At 40.7% G+C, this 12184-nt stretch overlaps 1 protein-coding gene across 1 annotated transcript; it reads left to right on the plus strand.

Moving 5' to 3' along the window:
- Positions 1–5890: 5890 nt before the first annotated feature.
- LOC138055718 (uncharacterized) lies at positions 5891–6592 on the plus strand. The gene has a single exon (XM_068901599.1). It carries the CDS (start codon positions 5891–5893, stop codon positions 6590–6592), a length of 702 nt encoding a protein of 233 aa, XP_068757700.1.
- The last annotated feature ends 5592 nt before the right edge of the window (positions 6593–12184 follow it).

A 12184-nucleotide genomic window follows, 5' to 3' on the forward strand; every position in this document is an offset into this window, starting at 1 on the left:
TTACCCAGTTTTATTCTAAAAGCATCAAATTAAGCATGACAGTGTCCCTTTAACTAAACTTTGCTTCACCAACCATTCAACTTTTTTTGTTTTTGTTTTCGCGAATGTTGAATGAGGTTGAAGCTGTTTGCCCTCCTCTTTCAACTTTATTGGGTATGAGCATGCGCACTAATCGGTCACTCAATGACGTATCCATACCCGTATCCATAGTAACAACCACGGCTGCAGCCTGGGGACTGATGTTGAAATCAAATGTTGAATGATATGTGGAAACCGTTTCCCACCCTATCAGTCAACATCTTCAAATATCATTCAACAAAATCGAATGGATGTTGAAGTAAATGTTGAAGCCGTTGTATTAATTATCAGGGTAAATCAACGAGCTAATTTTCGAGACATAGCTCGAAATATAAATAGGGATTGGGGTTATGAACCGCAATGAAGACTCGCATTTCTAAAAATTCTTATTCAGTGAAAAGTGTAATTTGCACGTGCAAGCCTGGAATTAAACAATTGTGCACAGCTCGTAAAGCGAGGCAATAAATAATACTACACTACGACAAATCGTGTGTGACTGTGCTGGGTGCCTGAAGGACAGCGTAAACCAGCGTTTATTCAGTGAAGACAGATTATACTAAAAAAAATACAAGGAATCATCAAAGTCTCATTACAATTAAATATGACAGTCAACGAAAATATACAACAGACTAAATGTTATAGATAAAGACTAAAAATATATCCGACCTCTATTAAGCGGCCACCTATTACGCGGCCACCCTGCATTAAGCGGCCACTTGGAAAAGTCCCGATTTAGTTGTCAGCAAACTGCTGTATTTAATATCTCTATTAAGCAGCCGCGGCCACACTTTTGCTGTCGCAAGTGTATTACTTATCAATTTTTTTACCTCCATTAAGCGGCCAGCAAATTATCTTTCCAAGCGAAATAGTGACAGATGATATAAGGTGATAACTCATTACAACAAGAAAACAAAAAGTGCAATTTAATCTTCACTATAACATGTCACAAGCCGCGTACACGTGAAAACCTTTCGTGACATCCGGCGCTATACAAACATAACAATAGCTAACAATAGATAGAGCCGACCCACTGTACAGGATCTGTACGGGAAAACCTTATTCCTACTTTAATGGAAATCTACAAAGATCCTTGCTCCTCAAGTTTTGATTTTAACCATTGAATTGAGAACTCGTCTCATGTGAAGTAGTACTCCATGGAATTTCTAAACCATAGCCGGCCCCACTGTTTACGCGCCTGCCTTTCACGACAGCTCTTCCTTTGTTTGTTGGCCTCTTGAACTATTTTGTAAGCCATAGGGCCATAAGCTTGGGAACATGTCCAAGAACTGTTTCACCACTTAATTCATTCTCGTGGATACAATTCCTCCAAGACCTCCCAGCTTCTCTCTTTTTCGGACAATTGCTACAGCGTTGTGATCAACCATTTTAAGTGGCTCTCGCTTGAGTTCATATTCATCGCCAAATCTCCGGCGTCCAAATTTCGTAATATTCATGGTTCCCTCTAATGAAAGAATTGACCTGTGATACGGTTTCGCTTGTTGGTTTTTTTTTCCTGCCATCATCTTCTCCTCGGGCCAACAGAATGCACTTTGCACTGTCTGCTTAATGTCTTACAACGGTACTGTAAATTTAAGCCGCATACATCAGATAATGCATTTCCATCCACAGCAACTGTCATAAAAGTGTTAACGTTTCCCGTGCCGCTCCAATCATGAAAAGTAATGGATCAACGAGTGGGCAATTGGTTCCTTTATTAAAATGCAACCGATATGCCCTGCCATTGTGCAGCAATTGCGCGCAATGATGGCTACTGTAGCTCTCGTTCTAAAGACGTTGGTTAAATTTGCGACCAGGAAACAAGTTATAGATGTTTGCATTGTGCCAAGCCAGTCTGCAACAGATCAAATAGTTTTTCAGTTGCTCAGGTTTTATTCCAGGTTTATGGAGCAGTAGAAAAAATGTCCCCTGATCTTTGGTACTAATTTGATTCTGCGATGTGTGCTGCCCTCGGGGTTTAATTATTGCCCTTCGTTTCTTTTAAATCAAAGTACACTAGACTATGATGTTACATGTAGCTCGATAAACCCTCAGTTTAATGACAACAAATTGAGTATTGACACAAAGAGAAAGAGAAAACTCTCAGTCAGTGGCCTGATACTTCGTGACATGCTTCAGAAGTTTCGGGTGAATAAACAGCAAGCACAGTGCCGCCTCGGCTGAACTCCATTTAATGTCCTCTGGGCTAACTGATAATTTTATCGTGCTACCAGCGGCATCGAACGTGATATTTTAGTACGATGTTATTGAATAATTTGTCATATGGTGAATTAGCATTTGTTTTCAAGGAAATCATGGTCGTGAAAATGACCCCGGAACCAAATTCAAGAACTGAATATTACAAGTGGAAAATCAATGGCAAACCAAGAACTGAATCATTTAAATTTTCCTATTACCGATCAATAAACATTGTTGTGACTGAAGTGTCGATGGGATACACTTAGTATAAACAATGGGGGCGTTACTAAACACAGGAACGGAACGGAACGGAATATACCGGAATATGCCGGAATGAGGCGGAATAACACTGGAATGAAACGAAATGAACAAGACTGGTGCCAGAATATACCGGAACAAGCCAGAATGACACCGGAATGACACCGGAAGGAGGTGGAATGACACCCAAATAAAGTGGAATATACTGGAATGAACCTGAAAATGTTTTAGTTAGCGCTGACCGATTTTCGGTTTTGTTGTGACGTGATTCCCTAAGGGCATTGCATGTGTTTTTGCCTTTTGTAACATTTGGAATACTTCGATCATGAGAAAAATTTGACAAGTATATCCGTCGCTAAATTAATAATTATTTCTTGTGAAAGTAACATTTTTTTCATGAACAAATACAGGAGCAAGAGAAACAATGTTATTCAAATTGTTTTTGTCAATGAATCTCGGAGGCGGCTTTCACTGTGCGAGTCAGAAAACCCGTGAACATTTTTATTTTATTCTGACAGGTCAATTGTGCATTGACCAATCACAATCAAGTTCAGCGAACCACAAACTAATAGGCCATTTCCGAGTTCATGTCTGCCTCCTCTTCAAAGCGAGTCTAAGTGCAAAGTTTTTCTTACGAAAATTAGTTTTCATTCATATGTAAAGTCGAACTAATTGCCATCACAAAAAACTTTGCATCTAGACTCGCTTTGAAGAGGAGGCGCACATGAACTCGGAAATGGCCTATTACCGTTGCTGCTTGCCTGCTTCCCACGACCCACACGTGATGGAGATATACGAATAGATTCGCGCAAGCGGCCAGATAACTCATTTTCTCTTCCCGATTGTTAGCAATAATGCCATCGAACCCGAATGCAGTGTTTCCTTGTTTGAAGAAAGAAGTCAGAAGAACAGAAAAAAGATCGATTGCTGAATATATTTCATGAAGAATTGTGAGAACACATCGCGATTCGTTCCAAGCCTTGTTACTTCCCCTTCATGTGATTTTTTTTTCCTCAGTCTCTATTCTGCAACATTTATTCATTCACAGAATGAATAATTTTTTGTTCCTTGTTAATTCCGTCTCATTCCGGTGTCATTTGGCCTCATTCCGGTGTATTCCGCTTTATTCCGGTATATTCCGTTCCGTTCCGTTCCTGTGCTTAGTAACGCCCAAACAATGGCGGCATTGTCGTGGTTCACTGAGATGTATCGGGTAAAAGCACGAAACGAATATGAAGTGCAATGCTTGCGGTATGTGAATACTACACTTAGTGCATCGGCTGATGCTCAGCAATGGATAAAATGGCTCTTCTCGACTCAGTACTAAATAAAAACAAAAAGAGCCAAACGAGGCTGACATCTAGTTTTGGCTCGAATGAGGCCCCTTGCTGTTTGGTTTAGAATGTGTTTTGCTTTCAGCACATTTCATAGACTGCGATGTAAAATCATCCTTTAATATAAAAAACTCTATCCTCGTGCTAACCTCATACCTGACCTCAGTGAAAAACACGAGTCGTCATGTGAGGGAGAACAAGCGGATTTTCCTCGAAACAAAGGTTCCAAGTTAAGACTTACCCATATCACCGTTATACGGAGATTTTTTCTTCAGTCAAGTGTTAGTTAGCTGTACCTGAAAAGATTATTTCCACTCTGAGAGATTACACTGACACGGACGGCTCCTTTTCGGTACGGCAAAGACACTAAAGTTAGCGTTTACTCGAGATTCGTAGAGATTTTTTACAGTAGAAGATTTGAGAGAAATTTTAATGGACGTTTCCACGGGGATAAGTATGAAAACTGAAAACTGCATGTGTACCAAGGTGATTGAAAACACTAATAATGTATGATAAAGATAATGTATGCGCCGATCTGAATGGCTGCACTTTTTAGACCTCCTCCAAGATTTATATTTTTATTAAGTTTTACACCTAAGCTGCTCCAACAAGGTCGGCATGAATTCTCTTAAAAGTCTTTGTCCTTGTTATAGAGGTGTGCGTGCTGGTCTTCTTGTTCAAGATCGCAGCAAACTTCGTCGTTTTAAAAAAAGTACGATCAAGCAGCGAGGAGTCGGTAATGGCTTAGACAAACCAACTTGGCGTGTTTCCCAGCAAGCCCACAACTCGTCAAACTGCGTTCGTATAACAGCAACTTCAATCTTAACAAGGAAGGGTTTTCCATCTGCTTATGTTCCATCGCTATGTTTATCGAACGTTATGTCCCTCGCTCCCAAGATTGATGAAATCTGCCATGTACCCCAATATGCAAGTTTGGACTGTGTTTGTATAACTAAATCATGGCTTCGTAGTCATATTCACGGCAATGTTGTCGCGCTTAGTGGCTTCAACCTAGAGCGAAAGGACAGAGTTGATATTATTCACGAAGGGGTTTGCCTATACATCAGAGATAATATCAACTTTACTATCCTGGATAACTTAGAAGATCCATCTTTTGAAGCGCTTTGGATAAAGTTACGACCTGCTTGTCTCCCGAGGGGATACAGTTGTATTGTGCTAGGAACAATTTATCATCCGCCAAACAACAACGACCCTGCAATTTTAGATTATTTGTGGCAGAGTTTGTCGTCCATTGAATCGCGTTTTCCCAAATGTGACTTGCTTATTGCTGGAGATTTCAATCGGCTAAACACCGGGCGCCTTCAAAATAGTTTTGGTCTCAAACAGATTGTTAATTTCTCCACGCGAGGCGATAGAACGCTTGACCTTGTCCTAACGAATCTGAATGAGTACTACAAGGACCCCATTCAACGTCCTCCTCACGGTCTATCAGATCACATGTCCGTAGAGGTACAGCCAAAGGATGGATCTCAGTTTTCCGACTCGCGATTAACAATCAAAACAAGGAACTTGAAACGCAAAAATCGCTTGGCTATGCGCACCTACCTCTACGAGATTGACACACACACCCTCGTTGGCAACGCACACGGCTGCGCGCGCGCGGAGAAAGTGACAACCTTTCACTCTATAATCCAATATGTTCTGGATAGTGTCCTGCCCCTGCGATCTAAAACGATCCACTCTAGAAACCCGCCCTGGGTTAACTCAGCCTTGAAAGATCTAATCAGACGGCGGCAAAGGGCACTCCCGGAAAATAATCAGCCAATGTTTCGATTCTTGCGGAACCGAGTGAACCGTGAGCATAGGATCAGCAGGCAGCAGTACCACGACTCCAAAGTTAGCCAGCTTAAGGAGTGCAAACCGTCTACTTGGTGGAAAGAAGTTAAGAAACTGAGCGGCATGTCATCAGCCGTTAGGGACTCGGATGAGCTAATGAGATATGTGAGGAGTCTCTCAGTGCCTCGGATTTGGCCAATCTGATCGATGATACTTTTCTCTCTCCAATGCAAGACTTGACACCGTTATCTGCTGAAACTTTCCAGCAGCCGCAAGACCATTCCACCGCGCAACTATTTGCCGTTACTGTGCATGCTGTTTACCTCCAGCTAGCGTCGATCAATCCTAGGAAAGCGTCCGGACCTGACAGTATTCCTGCATGGTTGCTAAAGGAAAATGCGGATCTTCTCTCCGATACGGTAACAGATATTATGAACAGCTCTTTTGCTGAAAGACGATTACCACCTTGGAAATCTGGTAATACCGTGCCGATCCCAAAGCACAAACCAATCAAGGACGTAAATAAACACTTGCGTCCCATCTCGTTAACGCCCGTTCTCTCTCGGGTGGCGGAGGAGTTTGTTGTTGTGGAGCATTTGCGACCATCAATTCTCAAGAAAATCGGAGATAACCAATTTTGGGTCATCCCAGAATCCTCAAGAACGCATGCGCTAATCAGTATGGTGCATTCCTGGACCAAACATATGGATGGTACAGGATCCACCGTCAGGTTTGTCTTATTCGATTACCGGAAAGCTTTCAACTTGATAGATCACGCCCTTCTCGCTAGGAAGCTGCAAGCCCTGGACATGCCGGTTGGCGTATTGTTTTGGATCATCGATTTCCTTACTGACCGCACGCAGAGAGTCAAGTTGGGAAACATTGCTGGTCTCAATGGAGGAATGTACCGGCAGGGGTGCCACAGGTAACCAAGCTCGGGCCGTGGCTATTTATTCTCATGACATCAACACCAGTCACACCGAACTGTGGAAATACGTGGACGACATAACTATTGCAGAGTGTGTTGACAAGAAGGAAGATAGCCGTATCCAATCTGATGTAGAGAAACTGATCGCAAGGTCTAACCAAAACAAGTTCCAGCTAAACGAGTCGAAGTGTAAGGAACTACGCAATTTCGTTCGCTAAATCAGTCGCGGACTTTGCTCGCATTGTTATTAACTGGAAGGCAATAGAGGTAGTGTCCACTGTTAGGTCTAGATATATCATCCGAACTCCGGTGGAACTGTCATGTTGCTGAAATAAGTAAAAAAGTAGCGAGTCGGTTATATTTTCTTAAACAACTGAAGAGAGCGAATATTCCCACCAAAAATCTGCTACTCTTTTACTTGACCTGTATCCGCCCAGTAATGGAATACGCATGCTCAGTGTTCACAACGCGCTTCCCGCATACCTATCCGCTGAGTTAGAACACCTACAGAAGCGGGTCATTCAAATTACTTTTCCGTTTGTTCCATATAGCGCCGCATTACATCAAGCCGACTTGGAGACGCTTTCTAGACGCAGGCAGTCTATCACAAGTAAGCTTTTTGATTCCATCACTTGTAACTCAGACCATAAATTGCATAAGCTCTTGCCACCTCGTAACGATTGTGAATTTAATTTTAGACGAAAGAGGAAATTTAATGTCTCTCTGGCTAAGACGAAGAGACTTATGAACACATTTATATATAGTAATTGTCATTAAATTTTTAGCTATGAATGTGTATATTTTTCTCATATTTTTATTAGACTTAATTCTTGTAACGATTAATCTAATTCAGCCTATGGCCGGCTGCGATTTTAATCAGAATAAACTATCTATCTATCTATCTATCTATCTATCTATCTATCTATCTATCTATCTATCTATCTAATTTTCTTTGTACTGAAACTCGTAGCTACTAAAAAATTCTTAGCATGGGTAATCACATGAATTGGAGTGCTATTTGACAAAAATGATCAATTTCTTTCCCAGGATCTCTTTTCTTCCATTGCCCTGAAATAAAAATACTCACAGCGTGTCAAAATAAACGAAACGTAGTTATATGTGCTCGAATTTTGAAAGGCGTTGGGCAAGGAGGAAAAATAAGCAAAACCAGTAGTCCATGAATAGGAGCCTATATGGACTATGGACTATATCCTTGAGTCAAACTTTGTGCGTATCTTTCTATTTTTTGAACTAACCCCTCAGCAGGGGACTCACATGTGCATCAATTTACATCAGTTTGCACAATTTGTATACATCGTTTTTGTTATTTACTGGGTTGCCAAATCCGGTTGGAATCTGCGTTTCATTTTTCCGTATTTTTTTTTCCGTGTCGGTAAAAGTCTTGCCTGTCACTCCCCTGCTAAGTGGTGTCTTTGTGCATAGAGTCTTCTGGGCGTATTTTGTTACGTTTCAGGTGACTGGGGTAATGCGTAGATTTCTCTGATGCACACGGCAGGACATTTAATTAACCTGCAATGGCGTCGAAAGTCATCGTAACGCGCATGGCCATATGGAGTTCAAGAATGGAACGTTAAGACAGGCGGTGAAACATGAAGATCTGGAATCTTAAAAGCGACGAGTAATGGACTTCGACAGCAATCTTTCGCCCGTCGAGCCGAAATCAAAGTGAGCTGTACTTCTAATATTTGGCCAAGGTGGTGTTATGTACAACACTGGAATCAAATGGAAATTTCTTTGTTAACTTATGGGTTCAACAAAGACAGAGAAGGAATCGAACATCTTAAGTGGATCTGTGATCTCTATTGTCTTTCTCACAGTGTTTACTGAAGTCGCATCAAAGTTTTCTGGCAAGTAAAATTTATTTTATACTCAACTCTGCAAAGGTAAAAGAAAACTGAAAATGTGACAGTGAAAAGTTATTTGAATGAAAGCTAGTTGTCTCTTTTGTGCTTTATTATTTACAGTCAGGGTTCTTTCGAAAAGGGTTTGATGTGAACTGTCAGAAATTTATTTAATTGCATATGCTTTGTAACACCGATTGTGTGTCTCGTTTGCGCGCACGAAATTGAAATATTAAGGGTTTTTTGCCTCGACTAGCAAATATGTGGTTTGTTGCAATAAATTTTTCGCTGGAAAAGGTCTTTGCGAGATTTCCATGTTTTGTGAATTTTTTTCATGTTGTGTAATTTTCGAGCTTAACAAATTTGCATACGTGTGTTGAAATATGATAAGGGAGGATTTTTGTTGTAGTGCACTGTAAGCAGCGCATAAGTCACGAAAATAAACAGGTCTGTTGGAAGCGTGCTTGAGTTTCGACTTTGCAGAAACAATGGTCAACATCAAGAGTTGGGCGATTGTGGTCTTTGTTCAGGGAATTCGCACATTTCTTGTAAAACTTTATAACACTTGAAAGAAAAAGAAAACTAACAAAAACAAAAACCCGGTAGCTTGCCATCATTTGACACAGATGCTTCACTCTTTCGCGAGTAAACACACCGCAGTAACTTGATCACGGCGCTCGCTGAATTCGATCTCACTTTCGATTTTTGCGATTTATTTGTGCAGACAAAAGTAAAATAACAAAATTGAACGTACCGAAACTCTCCCAAAATGTTTGTCGCTGATCGTAACTTTTTATATTCGCGGTTCAAAATTAATGTTGTTTTCATGTTGTAAATTTTATTGCTGATGGCAAAATATCTATTTTCTCGATCGACTGTCCTGGAAACTTCCTTCTGCTCTTCCTAAAAACTGTGTATCAATATTTAATTACTTTTGCATCAATACTTGTTTTTCATAAAGCAAGCTAACAAATCTGTACCTTGCTTGGTTCGCATTTGTTAGCATTAAAATAGAATTTTCGGTCCAGTGCTTCTGTTATACGAAGGGGTATATTTTTTTAGGTCACCCGTCCAGATACTAAACCCTCCGGAAAAGGTTTAACTTCAGTGAACTTTTGTATTACAAAGCTGTCAGATGATTAGAGTACACGCTTAAACTTGTGGTGAAAAGAAGTTGTGAGGGAACTTGAAAATGATCAACATGTCAGCCCAGAAGCCAATGTCTCTCGATTCCCTTTTATGTTGTTCAATCTTCCTGGGTTCAGTACTTTGCTAGTAGACACATGTCTTCTCAGGGGGCTATTTACCTAAGACTTCTACCATGGCACTACAATGATATAAAATACCAAAACAATATCGTATACTGTTAGAGCTATATATTACGCAAAGACAACTTGAATCTCCTGGAAGACAACTAAAACGCAGCTCACTTGACAATATGGAATAAATCATTTTGTTACTTCACTACCACACGTAAGCAATGCGTGTAGCCAGGTTTTTAACCTCAGAATAGGATCTGTTTCGTCCTATCATCGTGTTAGCCAAAGGGCCTCTGCTGGTATGACTTCTGCGTGACCCCTTTAAATGGTCTTAATGACCCCCGACTTGAAAAAATTGCCTGGAACGCTGAACGTACCACAGGCAACCCAGTGTACGCTCACGGAGCGTCTAATTTTGTCTTCGTTTGGACAGCTTCTCCTGGTACCCGAGCAGAAATTACGTAAAGCAAAGAATCAGAAGACAGAAAACAAAACAACTCCAAATAAAGACTAATCCTAAGTGACCAAAAACACAATGCTTTCCGCTGTTTGCAGAGAGACCCTTCGTTTGACAATATCTTTATTTTGAGTGGCCATTCTAAACATTGCGTGCAGAACCAAAGAACTCGTGTCGTTCTAAAAGTAGAAAGATACGCGCAAAGGTTGACTCATAGGGGCTGTATGGAGGAGGCAAGATCCTATTGCACAACTCTCATGTTCACTGCTACCCCCACTCCCACTGTAACTGTCTTAGACTACACTGAATCTGATAAGTGGTGTTCAAAACTGACTTCTGGACTTCTGTTGGTAATTCTGTTAACATAAGATGCGTGTGCCGGTCTTGATAGTCTTAATAAACCAATGTCCAACTCATTTCCTACATTCTTTGTATTCCCTAAGTCTGTTTGGGAACTCATCAACTGCTTCTAATAACTATATATGATACCCGCATTGAACCCAAACACTTCAACATTTCCTTGACAATAAGGCACACCAATTGTTTTGCTATATAGAATCTATAGGATATATGGACGAGGAATCTTTTTTGTGTTCCCACCAAGTTTGAACTTACTGTATTCCATTCAGTGGATGAGACTGAGGAAAACATTTGCTGAGTGAATCGTTCTCAGCATGCCTAGTTGACAAATAAAATTTTAATTTCATTTTCCGCCTATCCACTCTTTCGTGATCCATAGTAACAGTTTTTCTTTGTCCTTGATTTAACACCATACCTGTGCCTAAGTAGCTGGCGTACTTTTGTTCAAGGCACAGTAATTAATGCGGAGAACTAAATCATTGTAATTCAATATTACCGATTAACGTAAGCTCATGTTCTATTGAGATCAACCGTTTCAACCGAAACTGGTTGAGGTGAGGGTGTCAATGGGGTTGACCGTCAACCTTCAAACGGCCAAAAATTTAACCGTCAACCGTCAAAAACGCAATAATTAGGGAGCTTAAGCACGCACGTTTTTGAGTCGCGGAGGGCAACCGGAAGAGACAGTGCCAGGACAGTGGTGTCTCCCGGATTTTTATACTAATCATCCCTAATGGAGAAAAGATACTTAGTAATGTAAATGTGGTTGTGTGAAGACAAGTTAGAGGGCAAAGCAGCTCAATTCTGGTTGCCGTCCGCGTCTCAAAAACGCACAAGCTTAAGCTCCCTATTTTTCCGTCAACCGTCAAACGGAGCAAGGAAATATCAGCCGTCAAATGTCTCTGATATCCTTAAATGAAGAACTAAAGGGTTGACTTAAAAAGGGACAAGTTATGTTGCTTATGATTGATCGTTTTAATATATAACAATACATTTATGAGCAAGTCCTTTAACTCATAATCTCGGATGAAACCGGCTAGCGACAGAACTGACTTCCGTCTATAAACACTTTCGGTGTCATAAAACGTCAGTCATCACGGGTCAGTTCGCATGACGTGGCCAAACACCACTCCTATTAATCAAGATACGAAATTGAAAGACCATAAGAGTTTTGCTCTGATGACAAGTACATCTTTCAAAGATCTCCCTTTTGTATTCGAAATAAGAGAGTATTTTTAAAGATTTCTCAGCAAGGGCTGGTTTTGAATAGGATGCCAGTTGTTCTTTAAAATCTTTTTGAGATTAGGCACTGCATGATAGGCGATATTCTGTAATAAACGGCACAATCTTCTTACGCGCTTTTTTTTTTGTTTGTTTATTTTTAGAGCCCACATTCCTTCAAAGCCGCTGTTACACGTTGAAACTTTTAGCTGAAACTTGGTGCAATGGCGCTGCGAAACAAGTTCACCAGGCGTTGCACACATATTGGGTTGAAACGTTTTGAACTTCCGTTGTGAGACAAGTTTCACGAAAAGTAGAACCACTTTCTACTTCTGCAACAGTCGCAAAGATCGCAGTGGTGATAAAAACAAGAGTTTCACGGTGTAAAACCACTTCGTGATACTTGTTTTGCAACGTTTCACGAAACCAACCAT

The sequence above is a fragment of the Montipora capricornis genome, chromosome 7 (genome assembly GCF_036669925.1).
Source record: "Montipora capricornis isolate CH-2021 chromosome 7, ASM3666992v2, whole genome shotgun sequence".
NCBI classification, from domain to species: domain Eukaryota; kingdom Metazoa; phylum Cnidaria; class Anthozoa; order Scleractinia; family Acroporidae; genus Montipora; species Montipora capricornis.